We start from the raw sequence: 25,271 nt of genomic DNA, 5'->3' as shown, positions 1-25,271 counted from the left end.
AGATATTGTTGGGATATCAGAGACGTGGTGTCACACAGATATAAGGAATGAGGAACTGGAATTTGGGGAATACAATGTGTATAGAAAGGATAGACAGGACAGGAGGGGAGGAGGGGTTATGCTATTAGTTAAGAAACACATAAAGTCCAAGGAAGTGAAGCCAGTCGACATCGATGGACAGGGCAGTGTCGAGTCAGTTTGGCGTGACATAAGCATAGGGAAATCAAAATTGAGAGTAGGAGTGGGCTATAGGCCTAATGACTCTGATGAGTATAATAAGATATTGTACAGGGAAATAGAGTGGGCCAGTAAATCAGAGAGTCTTATAATGGGGGATTTTAATTTCCCAGATATTGATTGGAATTTGTGGATTGGTCACTCGCACACTAGCAATGCTTTTGTGGATTTATTGGATGATTGCTTTCTACATCAGTATGTCCGTGAGGCAACAAGAGGGAGCAATACTCTTGATCTGATTATCAGTAGTGATTCTTCATGCATCAAGAATCTGCAGATAAATGAACCACTAGGTGGCAGTGATCACAGTGTGTTGAAGTGGTATTTACTCAAGGAGGTAACTACCATCAGAGGTAAAGGGAAGGGTTTTTGTTTTCGTAAAGGCGACTATGATGGTCTGAGACAGTATTTAAATTCTATACAGTGGGACCAACTGATGATGTTACCAACAGCAAACTCAAAATGGGAAGCATTCAAGGAACTAATCTTAGAGGCTACCAGGTTTTACATACCAACTAAGAAATATTTTTCAAGGTTTAGGTCTAAATGGTTGTCAGATGAACTAATGAGACATGTGGCAGAGAAGAAAAATGCATGGGATACATACAAATTAATGGGTGACATGGAAGCCTATGATAGATATAAGTTGGTCTGTAACCAAGTCACAAAGGAGATTAGGCAGGCAAAGGCAGACTACGAAAAATCCTTGGCAAAGGATACAAAGAAAAACAGAAAAGAGGTCTTTACCTATTTAAACTCAAGAAGGAAAGGGATGAATCAGATTGGTCCACTGGATATTGATGGTTCAACAGTTGAGGATCCTGCTCAGGTGGCTAACAATCTAAACGAGTATTTTGCATCTACATTCACGCATGAGGAGTTATACAGGAAGGAGAATGATGTAGGTAAAGTAAACATTGGCAGTGAGCTGGAGGATTTTGTAATAACTGAGAGGAAAGTGGAGGAGAGATTGTTGAGGATAAACATAAAAAGCACCTGGGGTGGATGGGATCTATCCAGTTATATTAAAGGAGGCAGCAAAGGAAGTAAGCAAACCCCTAGCCATAATTATGAGAGCTTCTTTGGACTAAGGTGCTACGCCCTGGTGCTCCTGCTCACCTGGCTACGGAGGCGCCTTTCTTTGGACTCAGGGGAGGTACCCATAGACTGGAGATGTGCAAATGTAACCCCAATTCACAAAGGAGGATCAAAGGCTGACACAAGTAATTATAGACCTGTTAGTTTAACTTCTGTTCCAGGTAAATTAATGGAGGCACTGGTTAAAGAAGCACTGCAGGATTATCTAGACAAGAATTCAGTTATAGCTCAGACGCAGCATGGTTTTGTTAAGGGCAGGTCTTGCCTGACCAATTTGATTGGATACTATGATGTAGTCACAAAAGAACTGGATGCAGGGAATAACTTTGATATTATATATTTGGATCTTAGAAAGGCTTTTGATACTGTTGCACATGGAAGACTGCTGCACAAATTGGAGCAGTGTGGCATTGGAGGCAAATTGCTGCTATGGATAAAGGGATGGTTAAGTGGCAGAAGACAGAGAGTGGTAATCAATGGACACTGCTCAACGTGGACTAATGTTATTAGTGGAGTTCCTCAGGGTTCAGTGTTGGGTCCGTTGTTGTTTTCTGTGTTTATGAATGATATTGATGATGGGATATCAAGTTTAATGTCCAAGTTTGCAGATGATACAAAGGTTGGCAGGGTTGTTAAGGACACTACTGACGCTATGCTGCTGCAACAGGATCTGGAAAGGTTGAACAGATGGGCTGAGAGGTGGCAAATGAAGTTTAACATTGACAAATGTAAAGTACTACATATAGGGAACGGTAACCCCAGAGCAACATATCAACTCTGCGGTACTACACTGACAGTGGTGGAGAATGAAAAGGACCTGGGGGTAATTGCGCAGGCAGATATGAAGTTCTCTGAGCAGTGCAGACGAGCTGCAAGAGTAGCTCATGGTGTCTTGTCAATGATATACAGGAATTTTTCTAGCAGGGATAAGGAGGTGATTATTCCCTTGTATAAGGCAATGGTTAGGCCACATCTTGAGTACTGTATACAGGTCTGGAGGCCTCATTTCAAGAAGGATGTAGAGCTGCTGGAACGGGTACAGAGAAGGGCAACAAGATTAGTGAATGGAACAAAGGGTTGCTCTTACGAAGAAAGGCTTAAGTTTTGCAAATTACAGAGTCTGGAGACTAGGCACCGGCGAGGTGATCTGATAGAGGTGTATAAGGCTTTGAATGGTTTGAGCATGCTCAATGCCAATGGGATTCTTCATCTTGCTCAAAATAATCACCTCAGAGGGCATAAATTCAAATTGAGGAAGGACGGATGTCGGATAGATGTGCGGAAATTTGCCTTTGGCCAGCGGGTGGTTGGTTGGTGGAACCAACTTCCGTCACTTATTGTTGAAGTTGATAGCCTAAACAAATTTAAGGCTCAACTGGACAGGTATTTCGAACGAACGGAGGGGTGACATGGGAGTGGTGTGTGTGTTTTTTTTTTTTTTTTTTTTTTTGGCTGATGCTGAATAAGCTTGCTTTCTTGCATCATATGCCTCTACTAATGCTAATGCTAACTGTGTGGTACTACACTCAGGGAAGTGGAAAGTAAAAGAGACCTGGGGAAAATGTGCAGTCAAATATGAAGTTTTCTGAGCAGTGCAGATGGGCGGCCAGGGCAGGTCATGGAGTCTTGTCAATGATATATAGGAAATTTGCTAGCAGGGACTGAGGTGATTATCCCATTATACAAGGCAATTGTCAGGACACACCTAGAGTACTGTGTACAGGTCTGGAGCCATCATTTTAGGAAGGATGTAGAGTTGCTAGAACAAATACAAAGAAGGGCAACAATATTGGTGAGGGGAACAAAGGGGTGCTTTTACCAAGAAAGGCTTAAGTTCTGCAAGCAGTGCCCTGGAGAGTAGGAACCTGCGAGGTGATCTGATTGAGGTGTATAAGGCCTTGAATGGTTTGAGCAAGCTGAATGCTGATGGGATTCTTCCTCTTGCTTAGACTAAGAACCTGAGGGGGCACAGTTTCAAATTGAGGGAAAATAGTTGTAGAACAGAGGTGCAGAAATTTGCCTTTAGCCAGCAGGTAGTTGTTTGGTGGAACAGGCTTCCATCTTTGTTGTGAAAACTAATAGCCTAAATAAATTTAAGGCTGAGCTAGACAGGCATTTGGAATGAATGGAGGGATGAAATGAGAGAGGGTTTTTTTTTTTTTTTTTGGTGATGCTGCATAAGCTTGCTTTCTTGCATCGTATGTCTCTATTAATGCTAAAGAATGCAGAAACAGCAGACTTCAGTTCATTATTATCAGCAAACTTTGCATCCACAAGTTTTTCTTGAGGTGTCGGAACAGGAAATAGTCACTGGGGGCCAGATCCAAACTCTAAGGTGGATGGGTAAGTTCTGTAAAGTCATAGTCTCTCAAAGCAGCAGCAACAGCATGTGACCTGTGCACTGGTGTGTTGTCCTGCAGAAGCAGCATGCCTCTAGAAAGTTTTCAACAGCATTTTTCCTTTATGACATACCTTTGGTTGTACAGTAAGGATGCATATGACTCCCCAGTGACTGTCTGCTTGTGTCCCAAGTAGTGAATGTACAAAATTCCCTCAGCATCCGAAAAACTGGTGGCCATAATTGTGCCAGCTGAAGGTAGTGTCCGAAATTTTTTTGGAGGGGAGAATCCTTGTGCATCTATTGCACTGATTCTTCCTTGGTCTCAGGATCCCAATGATGAACCACTATATTTCATCACCCGTATCAATTCTGGAAATAAAATTTTCAGGATCCTTTCCATGAAGCTCTAAATTCTCTTCAACACTGTACTCTTAACTGCTTCTGTACAGGGGTCAGAAAGTAGTTTTACATAACTTGGGAATGATTAATAAAATATTGCTACTATATTCCTGATAAGGAAAAATTACAAAAACCACATAATATCCTCAGAAAAATGAAGAAAAATAGTTATATATTTTTAATTAGTTCAATTAAAAACTTTATCTGGGAACACGGTGAAGTAGCTGGAGTGGCACATAAGAAAAGAAAACATAAAAGGAAGAAAAAAAAAGCATGTTATTGTACTGTAAAAACTGATATGTATTTCATAGCCTTGGTTATTATAGTTGACTTCATTGGTGTTGAACGCTTCACCACTTCTTGTATTCTGTCTTTCTCCTTTATTGTATTCACCGTTGCCACCGACAAATCTGAATTCCATGCAATACTTGTTAATGTTTGGTCATTTTCATACATCCTTATTATTTTAATTTTTTGATCCAACTCGATTGCTTTCCTTTTCTTGGTAAATTTACTAGTACTGCTGTCACTTATTCTTTTAGTCGGCACCATGATAAGAGTCAAAAATAAATTTTCTGAAAAGAACTTCACAGGGTTAAGGCAAGAACTCACTATTATCACCCAACACAAACTCACATTTTACTAAAGCACATTTCTGGAGGTCATGCCATAAAACAATTTGCACTTTCCAGGTTATTGGGCTTTTCTGTTAGTGCAATTCATTATAAATGGGTAGTAAACTTGATCTTATTGCATTTGTGATAACACCGATAAATGGAATTCTGTGGGTTTTTACGTTATTATAGTGGAATGTGAAATCCCTTCACTGAAATCTTCAGTCATATAAAAAAATATATAAATAACATAACGTAAGTCTGAAACTACGTAAGTAGGGGACTTACTGAGTATTGAAAAATGTTCAGCAACCTACGTAAAAAGTATGGCGATAGATAAAAAAACTTACCACGCACTGCTCACGTGTCCAATACGATGCTTCCCTTTATTTTTATTGATGTCAATTTTAAATATAATAGCTTCCCATTATTTTTTTTCCAATGTCGCGTATGGTTTGGTCACCAACATTATAATGGTTCATTAGAGATTTAACGGATGCACCATTTTCTTTTTTTCTTAGTGACGGGTGTGATGAAGACAGTGGGGGTTGCAAGATAATAGGTACATTAATCTCCCAATGAAGACTTATAACGCCGCTTATGTCACTTATTTACAACTTGCAGAACATCTGTTCATACCTATTCTAGTTATTATTTGAATTTTATGATTTCTGGTTGTTTTTTTTTTTAATTTGGAGTCTTGAAGTGTCCTGGTTAATCCGATCCCAGTAAATCGAGTCTCCTGTATTTCACGAGAAGCATTTTTTATAAACTGATAAATGAGGATAAATGGGCCTGTTATATCGGAATCCACAGGATAACAAATAATTAGGCGTATAACCAGTAAAATAAAATATCTTTAATCACAAATAGATACTTGTAACTTTGGAGGCTGAATGTGCCTCTTTGTCAACAGAAATGGAAACTTTAGAGATAAAATTGTTCTAATGGACACAGTTGTGCGAGCAGTGAGGCGTGCGAGGGCACAAAGTAGGCCAATCAATCAATCAATCAATCAATCAATCAATCATTAAACTGGTGTTCGTTGTTGCTGCACAGATGTGCGTAGTTTTTTCTCCAGTGCTCATCTAGACTTAAAATGGTTGCCTCTAAGATGGGGTGTATTCTCGTGCCTTTGCAGTGGTTCATGGCTCTCGAATTACACAATATATTGAGTAACTCTAACCAGAGGCGGTGGCGAAAGTGTCAGGAGTGGTCAATTACTTCGTAGTCATGCTTGGGATTGAGGTCGTGGTGGGTGGACCAGAAGTGCTCTGCGATTGCGGACTGGTCGGTCTCAGCAAGGTGAATTGCTCTGTCGTATTCTGCAAGGCAGAATTAAGGACGTCTCGAAGTCTCTCCTATGTAGCAGCTGTCACAGTCTTTGCAGGTTATGCAGTATATTACACTGCTGCATAAAGAGGGGTGACCGGGGTCTTTACATTAGAAACTAGAGAACGTAAGTTTTTACCAGGCAGCTGCATGCATTTTATGCAGTATTCTCGGAAGATTTTTGAGATCCGACTCGACATGCCTGGATAGTAGGGAATGTAGGCAGTACGTACATTGTCCTGAGTTGATGGCGGTCTCGGGTGGGCTGTGAGCTCTTGTACTTGTAATAAGCACTTGCCTAATATGTGGGCTGGGTAGCCACAATTGATCAAGTCTGTCCTCACTCTAGAAATCTCATTGTGCCTAGCTTCATCTGTGCTGAATTGGCTCCAAGCCCTGGAGAATAGAGTGCAGGCAGTGCTGTTGAGATGACTAGGAGCATGGCCGGATCTGTAGTTTATGAACTGACTGCACCACATTGGCTTACAGTATACTGAGGTTTCTAGATGTGGGCCCACGCATTTTACTAGGACATCCAGGAATGGGAGAGATCCGTCTACTTCTAACTCTAGAGTGAACTGGATGAACACAGACAGGGAACTTAGATATTTGTTAGTTAGTTCCATTGTGGCCAACATCACCATGGAAGAATTGGAAGAACAGATATTCCTGAACCCACTAGTACCTATTACAACATGGTGGGATGACGGTAAAGATGTCATCGACGTATCTGCACCATGTTCTAATAGATACTGGTGGGTTCAGGAATATCTGTTCTTCCAATTCTTCCATGGCGATGTTGGCCACAATGGAACTAACAGGGGCATCCATGGCAGTGCCATGTACCTGCTGGTATACGGAATCCTCAAAGGTAAAGACGCTGCCTGACAAGCACAGGTTGAGGGCAGTACAGATGTCGTCAGTGGACAGTGATGTTCTGTTAGGAAGGTTACAAAGATTTCAGATTTTAATCGGATTAATTAATTAATTGATTTAACTAAGACTTTAGATTTTAATTTAAAATCAAAGATTTTAGCTGTATGTGAGAAACTTCTACAAAATTTTTTATTTCTCATGTTCAATGTTACTTCTCATATCAGCAAATTCTTAGAGAACAGTTTACAGCAAGAAACTGTTATGCACAGTTTCTCACTGAGGGAAAAATGTTAAATTTTTTTTCTGTATTACACTAACTACAATATACAACAGAGATAAAGAAAGTGGTGTGTAGTGTTGACAGTTAAAGAAATTATATAACCTCAACTGTTTCCAGTAAATAATTTTTATAATATTTAAATTATTCACTGTTTCATATTATTGGTGCCATTTTCTCTATAATCATGAATAACTGAGCCTTGTAGATACTGAAATTCTAAATGGTGTGCTTCTTATAGCTATAATGATAAAATATAGACACCTTATGGAATATTAAAACCTTAAACACTGTTTAGTTAAAGTAATTACTTATAAATACATAGAATACATGGTTAGACCAGATCTCCAACATGTAAGACAATAATAGCTAATGGATTAAATATTTGTGACACGTACCATTTCTAGCTGTTGAACAACAGCTTGAGAATCTAAAAGAGGCTCTAACTTAGATATTTTAGTTGTTACAGGAGTGAATTTCTCACAGTCTACTGCCTGTTCCTCAAACTGTCGAATTTTTTCAAGTAAATCCCTGGAAAAAAAAAAAAAAGTGAGAGTGATCGAATAATGGCTATGTGGTATTCTACATTTTTATGGTCATTGTAATGAAGTTGACCAGACAGCTATTATTCAAGTAGTATAATAATATTAAGTGATCAAGTATATTGTTAACTAACATGCTATAGAAACAGGGGTGGCCTACAAGTCGATCGCGGCTTTAATTTCGGTCAATCACAACGAATTTTAAACATATATAAAAAATAAATTAGTCAAAATCTAAATGTTATTATTATTATGTGCCCCACTGCATATGCTTATTACAAATCCGTTGAACCACTTGACTACTCTTGTCGCCGCGCAGCAGCTAGGCTTGTCTAGTGAAAATTCATGCAGTTATGTTGTGGAGAGTATAGTGTATGTGTCGAATTCTTATTTTCAGCTTAATTAATATTAATAACTGGACAGTACGTATACGTTAATTTAATATCCCTTGATTTAAAATGAATACTACGAAAAAGAGTAAAACGTATCATTTTCATCAAGAGTGGGAACTAGAATACTTTTTTGTAATGATGAAAGAAAAATGTTGTTTGATTTGCAATGCTTCCGTGGTTAGACCCAAAAAAGGAAATTTAGAAAGGCACTTCAATGCACTCCATAGTAAATACCGATCGGATTTTCCACCTAATAGTGACCATAGCAAAAATAAATTAAAGGAACTTAAATCCAGATTATTCGCGCAACAAAATTTCTTCATGACACCTAATTTACAATCTAAAGCAGCAACTGTAGCATCATTTAAAATGAGTCATCTTCTTGCAAAAAAAATGCAAACCATTTTCTGATGGTCAATTCATCAAAGATGCATTTTTAGAAATAAGATTCTCTTTTTAAAAATTTTAAGAAAAAAAATGAAATTAAAAGTGCCCTTTAAGATCTGCAATATCTTGAAATACTGTGATGTGATGCATTGAAAAAAAGGGTAAAAATGTGAGCGAACAATTGCATGCTCATATTACTAATTGTGTGTCCTTTTCTTTACAACTAGATGAATCTACAGACGTCAGTGATACAGCTCAATAGCTCGTTGTTATTCTTATGTTTTTCGATGATTCTGCCACTAGAGAAGAACTGCTGGGTATGGTTTCAATAAAAGAATATTTATTTAATGCATGATATATTTAATGCAGTCAAAGAATGATATATTTAACACATTCAAAAATTTTATTGAAAAAATTAAATTACCACTATTTAAGCTCATATCAATAACAACAGATAGAGCCAAAGCAATGACAGGGCAATTCAAACGGATTCATCGCATTGTGCCAAAAGAATGTGAATTCCCAGATTTTTTGAGTTACCACTGTATCATCCACCAACAAGTTTTAGCCAGCAAAAGATTAAATTCTAAATGTTATGGACATAGCTTTCAAAATCGTGGTCCTCCAACAGAGGACCACGATTTTGAAAGTGTCCTCCATCAGAGGACAATCTCTTCAACGGAGACTTTTCAAAATGCAACTCAAAATGAATCAGATCTGATATTACACACAGATGTGAGGTAGTTTGAGTCAGAGTAAGTTTCTACAGAGATTTCAAAATTTGCTGAATGAAATTAAAAAAAATTTGTTGATCAAAGGGAAGATGATTAATCAGCAGCTACAAGATACAGAGTGGTTGTGTGGTCTGGCTTTTTTGGCAGATTTTACCAGTAAATTAAGTGATCTGAATTTGGAATTACAACGAAAAAATAAAGATGTGGGTGGCAAGATTAGTAATATTTCTGCATATAAATATCAATTTTTGGCAATGGCGAAGGATCTCAAACAAAATAAATTCTATCATTTTGCAAATATGCAAGTTCATTTGCAAAAATATCCTGTTTTTGAATTTAATAGTGAGAAATATGTTTCTGAAATTGAGGAAGTTGTGGATGACTTTGAAACAATTGAAGACATTGTTCAATATATTTCTTATCCATTTAATGTCGACTTAGATACGAAAAAAACTGAAGAAAAAAATCTCTGAGATTTTTAACATGGATAAAATATGACTTGAAAATGAAATTATTACATTGCAAAACAATATCTTCCTAAAAGCCAGATCATCAGAAAAAGACTTTTGGAAATATTTTTGCCAAGAAAAGTACCCAAATGTAAAAAAATGCAGTGAATTTTTAAATTCCTGTTTTGGTTCCACATATCTATGAAAATGAACCAGCCTCTTTGTATTTGGAAAAAAAAAAAACAGACGAAGAATCTCTCTACTCTTACGGACTTGCATACAGAAGATTCTTTACGGTTGCCCTCGTCACAGTATATTCCCGATTTTGAAAGCTTAGCAGATGACATGAAGACAAGCTTTGCATAAATTAAAAATTTAAATACATATGAATTTAAAATAAGAATTCTGAATTGTATTTAAATTTAAAGACAACATTTTTCAATATGTGTTTAACTTTTTTAACCATGTGCAATGAAATTCTTGAGATGGTAGATCGTGGCACATTTTGAAGAAAAAAAGTAGTTGCATCGCAAATTAAGTTGGCCACCCCTGCTGTAGAAGAACCACTTTTAAAGAGGTAGTAGGAAAGAATGTATCTAAAGAGACGGCTGGAATTGTTTAAAAATAAAGAATCAATTATTTGAAAGGGAACAATATACGGTTTGTCACTGCAGATTAAACTACTGAAAAAAAAAAAAAAAAAAAAAAAAACTTAACAATATTGTTAAATTACAATATTCTAAAAAAAAACAAAAAAAACTTAACAATATTGCTAAAATCACAATACTGTACCAAGTTTAGGTGCTGTGATGACCAATTGTAGCATTTCAGTAATATAACTTAATTCACACCAAAAGGTATAAGAACATTTTTTCTTAATTTAATCTTTAAAGAATCAAGTATTAACCAAAAATTAACATTTGTTTATATTTAGTTTGGAAGCAGTTTCATGAATTTGTTAAAAAAAACAAGATTTAACATAAGAAACTTTCATCCCATCAGAGTTCCACACAACAAACTGGATTTTATCCAAGTCTTTTTGAATAAAATCCAGTCTTAACTTAAAACATCTTAACATCTCTTAGACTACTAATTTTTTTTTATCACTTTCATATTTAAAAATTTCATAAATTCAGTTTTTGTTACTGTTTTTAATTCTCTTATGACATTTGCACTCAGTGTAATTTAAATCTCTATATTTTTGTTACAGAGCTTGTGCTAAATAAAGAGAGTAAGCATTATAGCATAGCCAGTCTAATAAAAAGTAAAAAAAAAAGTAAAGTGCAGCCATTATCAACCCACTGCAGGATGGAAGCCTCCTCAACAATTGATGCTGAGGGAAATGGACCATAATCTGCCACACTGGTCCAGTGCGAATTGGCAGATCGACTGTATTCAGCAGTCAGGGGCTTGAACCCTGGTCTACTCAAACAGCGTGTGCTTCTGCACTCCCGCTCCTGACCACTCGGCTACGGAGGCCTCTAATAGTAAGGTGCTAATCAAAGTGTTTATTTACTCTATTTTATTATTAAAGATTTTATTTATTACAAAAAAAGCAGTGAGGGAGGTCATGATGATGATTAAGCACAAAGGTTTATTGATTGATTTTATTGGCACAAAAACGACTACGGTTATACTGCGCCAAGAAAAAAGCACAAAGGAAGAGTCGCATATTACTGATTTGAGCTCCACCAAATCAGTAATAAGCAGTATTTGTTGAAGTTCAGAAGGTGACACTGCTCATAATTTATTGGTGCATTAGCATCTAAGGCTATTATGTACCTAGAACATGTGTGTGTGCAACAAGTTTTGTAAAGAATAGGAAACAAATCTTCCATATGTTACAAACTGCAGTTGGTGATGCCTGGTTAGGTAAGACTATATTTATTAGTGGATGAAATGTTTCCAAAATAACTGAGATTCTATCAAGGATTGCTAACTTTCAGGTTGACCTTCAACTTCAAGCAGTGATGTAATGGTTCCTAAAGTGCATGAAAAAATTTGTTCTGAATGATCATTAACCATTTGAGAAATTTCTGATATGCTTTGGAACCTGCTTTGGATCATCTTTCCAGGCATCAAGTTACAAGCAAAATTTATTCCAAGATTTTTGAATGAGAACCAAAAGGTTCACCAGTGCATACTGTGCAAGGAGCTGAAAAGGAGGATGGAAATCAATCCTAATTTCATAAATGTATTTTATGAGCAATGTTACCACTATTTTTTACTGGTGATGAAACATGGATGTACAGCCACAACACCAAAATAAAATCACCTGTCCCAAAGAAAATCAACTAACCTGTCTCACATTTTACAGAACCTGTACATCAGGTTCTGTAAAATGTGAAAACAATTCTGATTTCCCCCCACCATCAACATTCAGGGTATTGTTCATGCTCCTAGGTTTATTATTTGACATTCTAAGCAAATTTGTTTGGAATGTCAGATGGTAAACCAGGTCTATTACAAAGAGATTCTGATTCACCCAAGGGAAAAAGGTTAGAAGAAAACACCACCAGCTGTTTGAAAATACAGGAACTCTCTAACTTACGAAAATCCGACTTTACATAAGTTTTTGCCAGCAGGTGCAAACTTAAAAAAAATCGCCGAAACGTATTTTGCATCAAGTAGGAATAATTGGAGGTATCGTGAAAGCATCATAATGTGAACCCAATAACACATTGTTTTGTTGTTTTTTTTATAATTCGTTCCAAGTCCTTGGAAGTTGAAAGTTTTGCTATATTACTAACCTATTTATCCCTCTAAAAGGTCATATTTATGATGGAAATTGCACTCCTTTCATCATTATTCTCCAGAAAGCACGTTTCTGGAGGTCACAACCAAAAAACAATAACAACTTGCACTTTCTGGTTTATTGGGCTTTTCTGTTCGTGCATCTAATTATAAAAGGGTAGTAAACTCGATCCTATTGCATTTGCGATAATAACTGCAATTGTGTGGTTTTTTACGATATTATGGTGAAATGTGTTCCCCTTCACTGAAATCTTCAATCATATAAAAAACCAAATTTTCAGAAACTTCTCTTCGTTGCTATTTACGTATTACAATGATGAAGGGAAAGGGACCACCGGAAACTGCAAGTGCTGGCAGTGCCAGGAAATGAAACAAAATTGATTTAGAAATGAAGATGATTAATTAAGACGCAGGACAGAGTTTGTCATCTATTGCAAGGGAATTAGGTCTCGCTGCTTCAACAGCGAATACTATTTTAAAGGACAGTCAAAGGATCAACGCACTTAAGATCAACAGTGATCACAAAACAGCGTTCAGGTGCTATATCGAAGATGGAACAGCTGTTAATAATGCGGATGGAAAATCAGATTCAGAAGCGAGTGCCCCTGAGTGAGTCTAATGACCATTCAAGCAAATGCAACAAGTATTTATAAATATATTAAGAATAAGTAAGGCGAACCCAACCCAAGTTCGTGGCAAGCAATGGGTGGTTTAATAGAATCAACCATTGCGCTGGTTTCCATCACGTTAAAGTATGCGGTGAAGTCGCCAGTGTTGAATCTGCAGCTGCAAAGAAATCTTGTGATGTGTTGGAAAAAATTATTGATGAAGGCGGCTATTCAACGCAGCAAATTTTTTAATGTTGATGAGACTGCTCTGTATTGGAAAAAAAATGCTGGATCAAATATACATTGCCAAAGAGGAAAATGCAATGGCAGGTTTCAAGGTGTCAAAAGCTAGGGCCGCACTCTTGCTTGGGGCTAATGCAGCAGGCGATTACAGATTAAAACCACTGCTTTTGTACCATTCTGGAAATCCTCGTGCATTTAAGGGCATCAATAAAGCCTCCCTACCCATGCATTTCCGATCAAACCAGAGAGCATGGATAACAATATCTCTCTTTGAGGATTGGTTTAAATGCTGCTTCATTCCTGAGGTTGAAAATTATTTTAAAGACAATGGCGATTTTGCTTGTATTAGATAATGCTCCTGGACATCCTACGCATTTAGATGATTTCACTTCGAAAGTGAGAGTCATATTTCTACTACCAAACACTACTTCTCTCATTCAACATATGGATCAGTGTGTTATTTTGAATTTAAAAGCATACTATTGATGCACAACATTTGCTCAGGCATTGTCTGCAGTAGACAGTGAGAAAAATTTTACGTTCAGAGACTTTTGGAAATCTTACAATATTTACCACGCCATCTTAAACATTAATAAGGCCTGGGCGGAAATTACTAAAAGTTGTTTAAATGGTGCATGGAAGAAAATATGCTCATGGCACATAAAAGGTTTTGAAGGATTTGAAAAAGATGAATCAGATGAAGAGGTTACAGATAAGATTGTAAAGGTTGCAGAGCTACTTCAGTCAGAGGTTGATGCCAAAGATGTGGAGTTGATAGAGGAAGAAGAGAAGGAATTATCTAACGAAGACCTTATTGACTTGCAGGCAGCAATAGTGAAAGAAGAAAATGCTGACAAAGCTCAAGATGAACCAAATGAGGAGCAGAGATGCTTCATCACCAGAGAGAGAGAGAGAGAGAGAGAGATGGCAATGGCAAGGTTTGAGAAGATGGATCCTGACAGCAAATGATTCTTAAAAATTAACAGAGAGGTGAATGATATGCTTGCTTGCTACAAAGAAATCTACGATGAAATGAAAAAAGCCACCGTCCAGTCATCCATTGATATGTCCTTACGAAAGAACATATCCACAGCCCTCAACCTCTGCAGCGGCGTACTTATCAGCTGAAGACGTCAATTCTGGCAACGAAGCTAGAGAGGTAAAACTTACTGATGTTATGCCTGTTTCCTCTCTTTTTTTGTAATTTTATAATTTTTTAAATTGCAAGCTTTTGTAATTTTTCCTGGCATGAGATAAAAAAGAATGAATAAATACAATAAATAATTCTATTTACATGTTCGTTGAACATTTCTTTTTTTGATTCAATCAATTTAACGAGCACAGTTGCGAGTGCTGCACAAGCATGGGGGAAATTCCGACACGTAAAACCCGACTTATGTAGCGTTCAGCGGACTGCAACCCTTACGTAAGTTGGGGAGGTCCTGTAGTTGATTTCTTTTCACCATGATAATTCTCCACACCACATTCTACAATCAAAGCAATTTTTGGCCTCCCAAAAAAATACATTACTGTAATATCCCACTTCCACATTCACTTGACTTGTCCCATGTGATTTTTTTTTTTATTTACCAAGATCAAAATGCAGCTGAAAGGATAAATATTTAATGACACTGCAACAATACAGCCGAATTTGATAACAGAATTCAATAAGCTGATGACTGCAGATGTCAAGTAATGCATCCAATAGTGACAGGAACACTAATGGAAACACTGTTTCCAGTAGTGTTCCTGCATTCCATGATTCTTGAATGAGAACCAAAGGTTAACTCACTGCATACTGTGCAAGGAGCTGAAAAGGAGGCCTCACATTTTACAGAATATATAATGTAAAAATCAGGTTCTGTAAAATGTGATGAACCTTGGAATGCAGAAACACTAATCGATATGCTGTTTCCAGTAGTGTTCCTGCATATCATCGTCATCAGAGAGGGGAAACTATTTTGAGACTGCTCATAAAAATAGTATGTACTGGTTAACTGTCATAGAGAAATAACTTCTTTTTTTTTTTTTCATATTCCCACAATAAAATAATTTTTTGTTACTGTGATAAATTATACAAGAATCATCAGTTGTAGTGTTGATTTATTCTTTTACCTAACACAAAAAATTCATATATGAACCTTTGTATTAAGAAGGTTACAGACAAATTTGCAAATAAATGTGAATAAATGCAAAAAGATACAAAGAAAACTGTGACATGGGAGTGATAATGTGTTGTTTCATTAAGTATAAAGACTGCATAGGCTGTTCGACTCTAGTAATCTGAAGCCAGAATAGGGGAAATGCAGGATCTATCAGACTTTGAAAAGGTCTTATCGTGGGTGTATGTTTAGCTGGAGACATGATTCAAGAAATGAAAGATGTAACTCGTTTCTCAAAGGCATCCATCTCAAAGGTTTTTAATGACTGAAAAGCAAGCAGTTCTTCCACATCTCAAAGGCATAAATGTGACAAAAACAATACTTCAAGTGCAAAGCCATCATTCTCTAAGGAGGACTGTACAGAAAAAAGGACATCTAGTGTGCTTGTTGTTTGTTTGTTATTTGGTTTTTAGGAGCATTAGCAACTAAGGATATATTGCTCCAGGATATGCGGTGGTCATTCCCTGACCTTTCCGCATCCTCCGTATTTGGTGGTCACGGACTCGAACCCCGGTCTAATCAAGAAGTGTGCTACGCACTGCTGTTCCTGCCCACCTGGCTACAGAGGCGCCACAGAGACCAGTCTCCCCCCTGCCTGGGGATGGGGTTTTAAAGGGAACTGGGTTTGAGTAGCCAGTTCAGATTGCCAAATGGCGTGTTGTGTCGATTCCAGTAGGATGGTCAAACTGCCCATTCTGTTCCGGGGGTAGGATACGTTCACTGACAGTGGGAAGTGGGAGAGACAGACATTTACTTCATTCATAATCTGCATTCTCACTCTACTTGCATTCTATTTTTATACTTTTTTCTTATATTTTGTAATATTTTTTTTTTTTTCCTGTTAGACTATATATATATAGTCTAACAGAAAAATAAAATAAAAAATTTTATATAATTTTTTATTTTATTTTTTTATAAAATAAATTTTATTTTTTATTTTTTTCTCACACACCAGGGGGAGATGCAATGGTATGTAATGTAAATTTAATACTAATGCATAATAGTTAAATAAGTAAGAATATAAATGATTAAAACTAGGGTTGAAACTTAACTGTAACATTTATGGTTTGTGTTCTTTTTCTCACACAGTTACACTCATTCATCCTTCTAGCATTCATTTCATTTGTTTGGCTCTTGCTTTATGCCCTGCACTCTCTGGGCACTTCAACTTACTGTTATTCTTCGGTTGTGGTGCAGGCCAAGCCACAAGTTTTTTGCAGACCAGGGAAGAATGCAGTGATTGTGTTGTTAGTAAATGTTTGTTAGTATGTATAACGTAGTGTAAGTTATTATTAACTTTGTATTCTTTCAGCCAATTACATTTGCTCTTCCACTCATTCCCATTCACCATAACACCCATTTCACTCTCTCTTTCCCTCATGCTGGGTCACTCTTTCTTTCATCAAAACACATTTCTTCCCTTTTTCCATAATTCCTAATTCACTCTTTAACTCAGTGCCCAGCCTGTTCATTCTGTCTTTCATAAGTAGGGGAGGGAGATGTAGAGGCAGCCAGGGAAGTAGATTAGCTGAAAAATATCAGTAAGCTAGTAGCAAGAGGATGCAATGTAGAATGAATGAGAATGAATTATGGAAAAAGGGAATAAATATTAGTTTTGGTGAAAGAAAGAGTGACCCAGCATGAAGGAAAGAGAGAGTGAATGAGTTATGGTGAATGGGAATGAGTGAAGAGCAAATAAATAATAAATAAATTTTCTGTTTATACTCCGGGACGACCAAACAGTCAGAGGAGTTCACATGATATATTGAATAAAAGAAACAGCACCATATTCAGTAGTCACGGGCTTGAACCCCGGTCACTCAAGGCACGTGTACTTAGGCACCCGCGCTTCTGACCACTAGGCTATGACAGCCTGTAATTGGCTGAAAGAATACAAAGTTAATATCTTTTTTTAATAAATGGGAGATTAATCTTTTAGAGATCTCTTTTATTTGCAAATACAGTAGATGCCACTTATTATGATCACCTTGAAACTTGGCTAAACCGATAAATATAACTGATAAAAAAAAAGAATGCAGCTATTCAATATTTTTTACTGATGCAGAGTGGAAAAGTGAAAGTAAAAAAGGTTGAAGTGAACAGAAAGAAAACAAAATCCAGCAATATAAAATTCTTTAATTTTACTGTTCCCTATTTCATCAAAAAAGTCATAAATTAAAATGAAACTGTCAAAACATTTCTGGTAACCCATACAAATCAGTAAAAACAAACAAAGAAAATATTAAACTCAAGAATTCAAAAAGGGTTATTGCTCTACTGTAAAAACATTCATATTGGTAGGATTTGTTACTCCATGAAACAGATACAGTACTTTCCTTTATGGAGTAACAATACAAATAGTAATATTCAAACCAAAGAAAGCAACAGCAAGAGCCATGCAATGTATCAGAGTTAAAGAACAAATTGAGATGTTATATAATCACTTCCATTGCATATGCATAAACCAATATAAGGCAGAAAAGCAATAACAAAAACTGAAGCATTGACAGCAATAAACAACATTACATGATAACATTATCCATGACTACAATAAGCAGTGTGCAATATAAACAATCCCAGTGCAACTCATCGTGAAGATTAAAGTTTGTTCTGTTGGCCATAAAAAAAAAAAGAAAAGAAAGTCCTCTAGCTCCATATAATTTAATTAATATTATAATATGATTAACTGTTCATTGATGAATGATGATGAAATGAACATATTGTAGTTTTAAATGTTTTTCACCAACCTTATGTAGAAATAAAACACAAAGAAAATGAAAACTGGAATCTTGGTAACTATGTATTTATAATAAATTATATTTGTCTGTATTTACAATAAATTATATTTAACTTTACAACTAAAATATATGAAATATACATATAAAATATACATTAAAATATACTGGGTTAAGAACAATAAAATACATTAAAATATACTAAATTAAAATCGATAAAACCCGGACGAGGCTATCATCACCGATCGGGCGAATAAGTTCTGGGACTGCAAGTGGCTTGAGAGTTTGCGGATCTGTTCCACAGTCAACATTAATAGAGATAGAGGAATGCGGATCCATCCCCTCTTTGAGGCTACTATCCTCAGAAGGGATGAACGGTTCCACATGACCCACTCTAGAGCCACTTCCGGTTCCATAACACAAGAGAACGGAACACGTGGGAATGAAACACGTGATGAGTACCGTGAACCTGCTGGTATTTAAAGATGCACCGCAGAACAAAGAAAATACCGTTGAAGAAGAAGGCAGGAGCCTTCGAAAGCTTTGGTTTTATCGATTTTAATTTAGTATATTTTAATGTATTTTATTGTTCTTAACCCAGTATATTTTAATGTATATTTTATATGTATATTTCATATATTTTAGTTGTATAGTTAAATATAATTTATTGTAAATACAGACAAATATAATTTATTATAAATACATAGTTACCAAGATTCCAGTTTTCGTTTTCTTTGTGTTTTATTTCTACATAAGGTTGGTGAAAAACATTTAAAACTACAATATGAACATACCCAACCTCAGAGGCCTGTTTGAAGAATGAAATTGAACAGGTAGTCATTACCTGTTCATTTCATCATTATAATATGACTAACTGTTCACTTCACAAATATACATGGTCTCAGTTCTAATCTTAATGCTGTCCACTTTGACTTACAGTCTGCAAACGCCATGTACTTTTTCTGACAGAATCTCAGTTATCAGTTGATTCAAACACTGCTCATCTTAGTTGTCCGAATTATTCACTGTATAATTCTTTTCACCTCAAAGGCGGTACTTGTGCATATATCTTGCAAAAAGGATCCTTCTACTGCTATGTTTATCTTTTGATGACACTCAGATTCTAGGCAAGATAATATATCTCAATTGGGGATTACCCTAACTTCTAATCTCTCTTGGCATAAGCACATTACAAATATTGCTTCTTCTGCATCTATAAAACTGGGTTTTCTCTTTCGCTCTAGGTGTTACTTTTCTTCCAAGCGGCTGTTCACTCTGTACAATTCGCAAATCCACCCTACCATGGAATATTGTTCCCACATCTGGGGCAGTGGCCGCAAAATCTCTCTCAGACTTCTAGATTCCATTCAGAAGAGGACAGTTAGGTTAATTAATGACTCATCTCTAACAGAGTTTCTCCGCTCTCTGTCTCATAGACTTTCAGTTTCTGCTGCATGTCTTTTCTGTAGTACTTCCTTGGGCACTGTTCTTTTGAATTGGCTTCTATAATTCCTGCTATCTCTTTTTCAAAGCAATCCGAAAATGAGCTGTTACCACTCAACATCCTTTTACTGTCCAACTTCAAACTTGCAGAACCAATTTCCTTTTTCCTCGTTTATTCAATCAGCTTCTGTTTTTTTCTAGAACAACCTTCCCTCAAACATATTTCATGATAATTACAATCTACAGAAGTTCAAGTCTAATGTCAACAAATATCTTCTTTCATCTTCTCAGCCTTCAATCCATGCACCATACTAAGTACTATAGGTTCTAATACCTCTCGTGTTTGGGGTTTTAATTTAAAAAAAACAAAAAAACCTTCATTTGTTTTACTATTATTATTATTTATATATAAATTAAAATATACCATTCCATAAGCTAAGCTGACAACATTTTGACCCTGGATTTGAATGACAAAAAAATGATAATCCTACTCAAACATGTATCAGCTACCATTTCTTTAAAAGATGAAACATTGCTAATCCACCACCATCTCTTCTTTTAAATAAACAGCCAACCAGACTTTCAGTGATTTCACTTCTTTGAAAGTAGTGTTTAAATTAGCCACAGTTTAAAATATGCTGGCTAATATACAAGGGCTGTTCAATATAGAATTATCATAATTTTTCATGAACAAACATACTGCTTGCTACTTCTACCTGAGCTGAGGAATTTAAGAGCAAATCAAGCTGCATCACATAGAACTGTGCAGTTGACTAATTCGCACAGTGTGACCTTGGTGGTCAGTCAAGTTTATGCCTGTTCAGTTTCACCTACATAACAATGGATGTGAAGAACAGTATGATGTTCTGAAATTTTTTATCTCAAGAAAATATAAGCTGAAGCACATGAAATGTTAAAAGTAGCTTATGGTGAAGCTATGCTTCCATATAACACAGCTCGTAGATGGTTTAGAATGCTTAAAGACGAATGTGATTCAATCACAAAAATTTGCAGTCCTGGAGTTCCAACCACTGCTGCCAGATGTTGAGAATATCAGCAGGAGGCATGCACAACAGCAAGTTCATATGGAGGTTTGTCAAGAGCTGCAATGGATGGTTACTGAAGGTGGTGAGGTTCTGCACATGGTGATAATGGCAGATAAGCATGGCTTCATCATTTCGACTCAGAGAATAAGCAATAAAGCTCTGTTTAGAAGTCCACATCATTGGTAACACCGAAAAAAGCAAAAGTTGTGGCTTCTGCAGGAAAGGTTATGGCCGTATTTTTTTCTTGAAATTCAAGGAATGGTTTCCCAGTATGTTGTGCTGTCACACAACTGTTACAGGTTATTACCACAGAACTATACTGCACACTATGACAAGGATCTTTATATATTCTGGCTGTGTGCCATATCCTGAAATATCGTCATATTGAAAAATTCCATTAATTTATATGCCCCACTTTTACTTTATCTGTGGAATACATCGTGAATATTCAAACTAATACAGCATACTTATCTGGTAAAAGTTCTAAATTTCCCCAAAATTGCTTACCTTTTTTTGCCAAAATCTCAATTATTGGTTGTCTCAACCACTGTTCATTTCAGTTGACCTAATTATTCACTGATTCCTTCTGCTTCAAAGGTGGTATTTGTGCATATGTCTGTTCTGATATTCCCATCAAAGACAGTAATTTGAAATAATCTCTTTTAGACCTCTGCATTAAAATCTCTCTACTCTATTCTGTCAAATTAATCTGTTGCCTCTATTGTTTTCCCAACTCCACTAATTACTTGGACTCTTTGACTTCCTTTCCTTGAAACACTACTTTCCTCATGGTGAAGTAATTTTCCTTGTGTTGTTAATGTTTACAACTCCAGCTGGCTTGAGCAACCTGGTTACACTGAATCAGTTGGTTGAGGTGCTGAGTCTTGAGATTACTGACCTCACACAGCTTGTAAATTCACGTACCAGACAATGCTAACTACACACCCAACAGTCAATATTTTTCTCATTAACAACTCTTAAAAGTACATGGTCAATGATAGTGGTCCTCTAAGAGAGAGAGAATCACAACTTTGTGATTCTCTCTCTCTCTCTCTCTCTCTCTCTCTCTCTCTCTCTCTCTCTCTCTCTCACTAATGGCTTTTCTCAGCCTCATGCCACTTGGTATTACAATAAACTGAAACTGGATGATCTGTGTGATTTATATTCCTTATTTTCTTGATGGAATTACTGTTTCAAATCTCCTGATCCCAATTTTTGCTCAGATTATGTCAGTGAATTTATTACAGTACAGTTGTTGTTGTTTGGTTTTTAGGAGCATTAGCTGTTTGTTGTTGTTTGTTATTTGGATTTTAGGAGCATTAGCAACTAAGGTCATATTGCTCCGGGATATGTGGTGATCATTCTCTGACCTTTCCACATCCTCTGTATTTGGTGGTGACGGGCTCGAACCCCAGTCTAATCGAGAAGCATGTGCTATGCACTGCTGCTCCTTCCCACCTGGCTACGGAGGCGCCATTACAGTACAGATGAAATCCTTTATGCCACACTTCACCCTTTATTTAAACCTTGGTTTTTCAAAGAATGTGCCAAGGCTGTTCTGCAAAGTGCAGCATATGGAAACTAGGCACCTATGAGGAGATCTGATTGAGCTGTTTGACTTTGAATGGATTGAGTAGGCTAAATGCTGATGGCATCCTTTCTTCTGCTCAGACAACACATGTGAGGGGACATAAATTTAAATTGAGGAGGGATGGTTGCAGAATAATTGTTTAGAAATTTGTTTTCAGCCAGTGGGTAGTTCATTGTTGGAACAAACTTCCATCTCATATTGTAGAAGTGAGTAGTCTGAATAAATTCAAGGAAGAACTAAAAAAATTATTAAAAGGTTTGAACAAGTGATGTAGGAAGTGTTTTTGGGTTGATGCTATATAAGCTTCCTTTGTTTCATAATTTGCCATTATTAATACTAATTAATTGGTGAATAAAACAGTCTGAATTAAAAATAAATAACACTCTCTCCAAATATTAAAGTGAAGAATTTTTTATTCCTGGTGAATAACTGGTATAAAATTTCATTACCTGGAACGTTCCCCCCAGATAAGGAATTTTTACTCAAGATAAGAATTGAATACTCAAGTACAACCAACTCTCACTACGATCCACAAACACAGCCATCTGACCTTGGCTTGTACATATTGTTAAAGTTGGTAAATTTATAAAAAAAAAGCAACATATCTGTATATTTGAAAAAATAACACAAACTTGGCCAAAATTCTAAACGTATAAGAAAAAAGACATCCAATTATTAGAAAACTTCTGACAAGTGCATACCTTCTGACTTTTCTAACTAAATCAGAAAAGTTAACGTGTATGCTGCCACTGTTGTAGAATTTCAGGTCAATCAGCAACTTAGGCCATATTGCACTAGATATAATATGTCTGTAAATTGCATGTGTTTTGTGGTCTATTTGCTGTTTGCTTGAGGGAAAAACCTGAGTTTCCAGGAGAAAAACCCATGCTACTCCCGCTCGAGATAACCCAGCTACATTGTGAAAAATACCCATAAGAATTCCTTGTGTCATTGACGGGATTTGAATTCAGGTCTTTTCCACCTGGTGTGGGGAGGATGTTTGTTATTTGGTTATTAGGAGCATTAGCAACTAAGGCCATATTGCTCTGGGTATATGCGGTGGTCATTCCCTGACCTTTCTGCATCCTCCGTATTTGGTGGTCAAGGGCTCGAATCCCGGTCTAATCAAGAAGTGTGTGCTACACACTGCTGCTCCTGCCCACCTGGCTACAAAGGCATCTAGGTGTGGGGAGGACAGAAATTCTACCAACTGAGCTACCCACAAAGGCAGGCAAGTATGCGCTTGCAAGCTCTAACAGAAAACAGGATAGCATGAAAGAAAATAGTGAGTGGAAGGCTGACAGTTTCAGAAGAGAGAGTCATGCTACCACAGTGATCTATACTGATGTGATATTAAGAGTAGAGACCGGCAGAATTACGTGACAAGTACAGGTCACTGTTGAAAAAAAAGCAGTGAATTAGGGTTGAATTTGAAAGTGTCTGCATTTCTGCCCAGACACGATAGGAGGGAGTATATGATGAGAGCCTTGTTGATCAATTTGGCCCTGGAAAGACTGTGCAAGGCTCAAGCGGTAGAATTTTTTTCAGCCTGGTCAGTATTGTTAACAGAAGGGACTGCTTCTACAGGGATGGGATACACTTAAATAGAAAGGGTGCAAGAATATTTGCTGATGCTATCGAGGCAGCGTTAGGTGGATCCGAAAACTGCTAGCTTGGGGGGATACAAGGACTAATAGATTAACAGTAGCCACTGGCAGAGGTGAAAGTGATTCTTGCACTGCTTCTACTGGAGAAGCAGTGCACGAATTGAGCAGTGCAAGAATTCTATTGAGCAGAAGCCTGGAAAACAAGATGCAGGATATTTCAGAGACTGCTGGGAGTCATTGCGGTATAAGTAAACACATGGGTTGTGTTAGGGTAGCTAAGAAAAAGAACAGGTGCATGTATACTTGCGTGTACACCAATGCTAGGAGTTTGTTAAATAAATTTAATGAATTTGAGGTATTGCTCAAAGCATCAAAGGCGGATATTGTTGGGATATCAGAGACATGGTGTCACACAGATATAAGGAATGCAGAACTGGAATTTGGGGAGTACAACATTTACAGAAAGGATAGACAGGATAGGAAGAGAGGAGGGGTTATGCTATTAGTTAAGAAACGCATAAAATCCAAGGAAGTGAAGCCAGTCAACATCGCTGGACAGTGCAGTGTAGAGTCAGTTTGTTGTAACATAAGAATTGGGAGATCAAAATTGGGAGTAGGAGTGTGCTATAAGCCTAATGACTCTGATGAGTATAATAAGAAACTGTACAGGGAAATATAGTGGGCCAGTAAATCAGAGAGTCTTATAATGGGGGATTTTAATTTCCCAGATATTGGCTGAAATTTGTGGGTTGGTCACTCACGCACTAGCAAGGCTTTTGTGGATTTATTGGATGATTGTTTTCTACATCAGCATGTTCGGGAGGCAACTAGAGGGAGTAATACTCTTGATTTGATTATCAGTAGTGATTCTTCATGCATAAAGAATCTGCAGATAGAGGAAGCACTAGGTAGCAGTGATCACAGTGTGCTGAAGTGCGATTTACTCAAAGAGGTAACTACCATCAGGGGTAAAGGGAAGGGTTATTGCTTTTGTAAAGGCGACTACGATGGTCTGAGACACTATTTAAATTCTATACAGTGGGACCAACTGATGATGTTACCAACAGCAAATTCAAAATGGGAAGCATTCAAAGAACTTATCTTGGAAGCTACTAGGCTTTACATACCAACTAAGAAATATTGTTCAAGGTTTAGGCCTAAATGGATGTCAGATGAACTAATGAGACATATGGCAGAGAAGAAAAATTTATGGGATACATATAAATTAACACGTGACACAGAAGCCTATGATAGTTATAAGTTGATCTGTAACCAAGTTACAAAGGAGGTTAGGCAGGCGAAGGCAGATTACGAGAAATCTTTGGCAAGGGATGCAAAGAAAAACAACAAAGAGTTCTTTACTTATGTAAACTCTAGAAGGAAGGGGATGAATCATATTGTTCC

At 36.9% G+C, this 25,271-nt stretch overlaps 1 protein-coding gene across 1 annotated transcript in view; it reads right to left on the bottom strand.

Annotated features, from left to right (window-relative positions):
- LOC150091496 (leucine zipper transcription factor-like protein 1) overlaps positions 1-25,271 on the bottom strand; it is a 152,243-nt gene that overhangs the window by 71,383 nt on the left and 55,589 nt on the right. The window contains exon 4 of the mRNA XM_090384187.1: positions 7,573-7,705. Within this exon, the coding sequence (XP_090240313.1) occupies positions 7,573-7,705 (133 nt within the window). The remainder of the gene's footprint in view (positions 1-7,572; positions 7,706-25,271) is intronic.

Source organism: Mastigoproctus giganteus, chromosome 1, assembly GCF_048544385.1.
Source record: "Mastigoproctus giganteus isolate SK-2022 chromosome 1, ASM4854438v1, whole genome shotgun sequence".
NCBI classification, from domain to species: domain Eukaryota; kingdom Metazoa; phylum Arthropoda; class Arachnida; order Uropygi; family Thelyphonidae; genus Mastigoproctus; species Mastigoproctus giganteus.
Note: the sequence above shows the minus strand (reverse complement) of the source record. Positions and strands in the feature narration are given on the sequence as shown.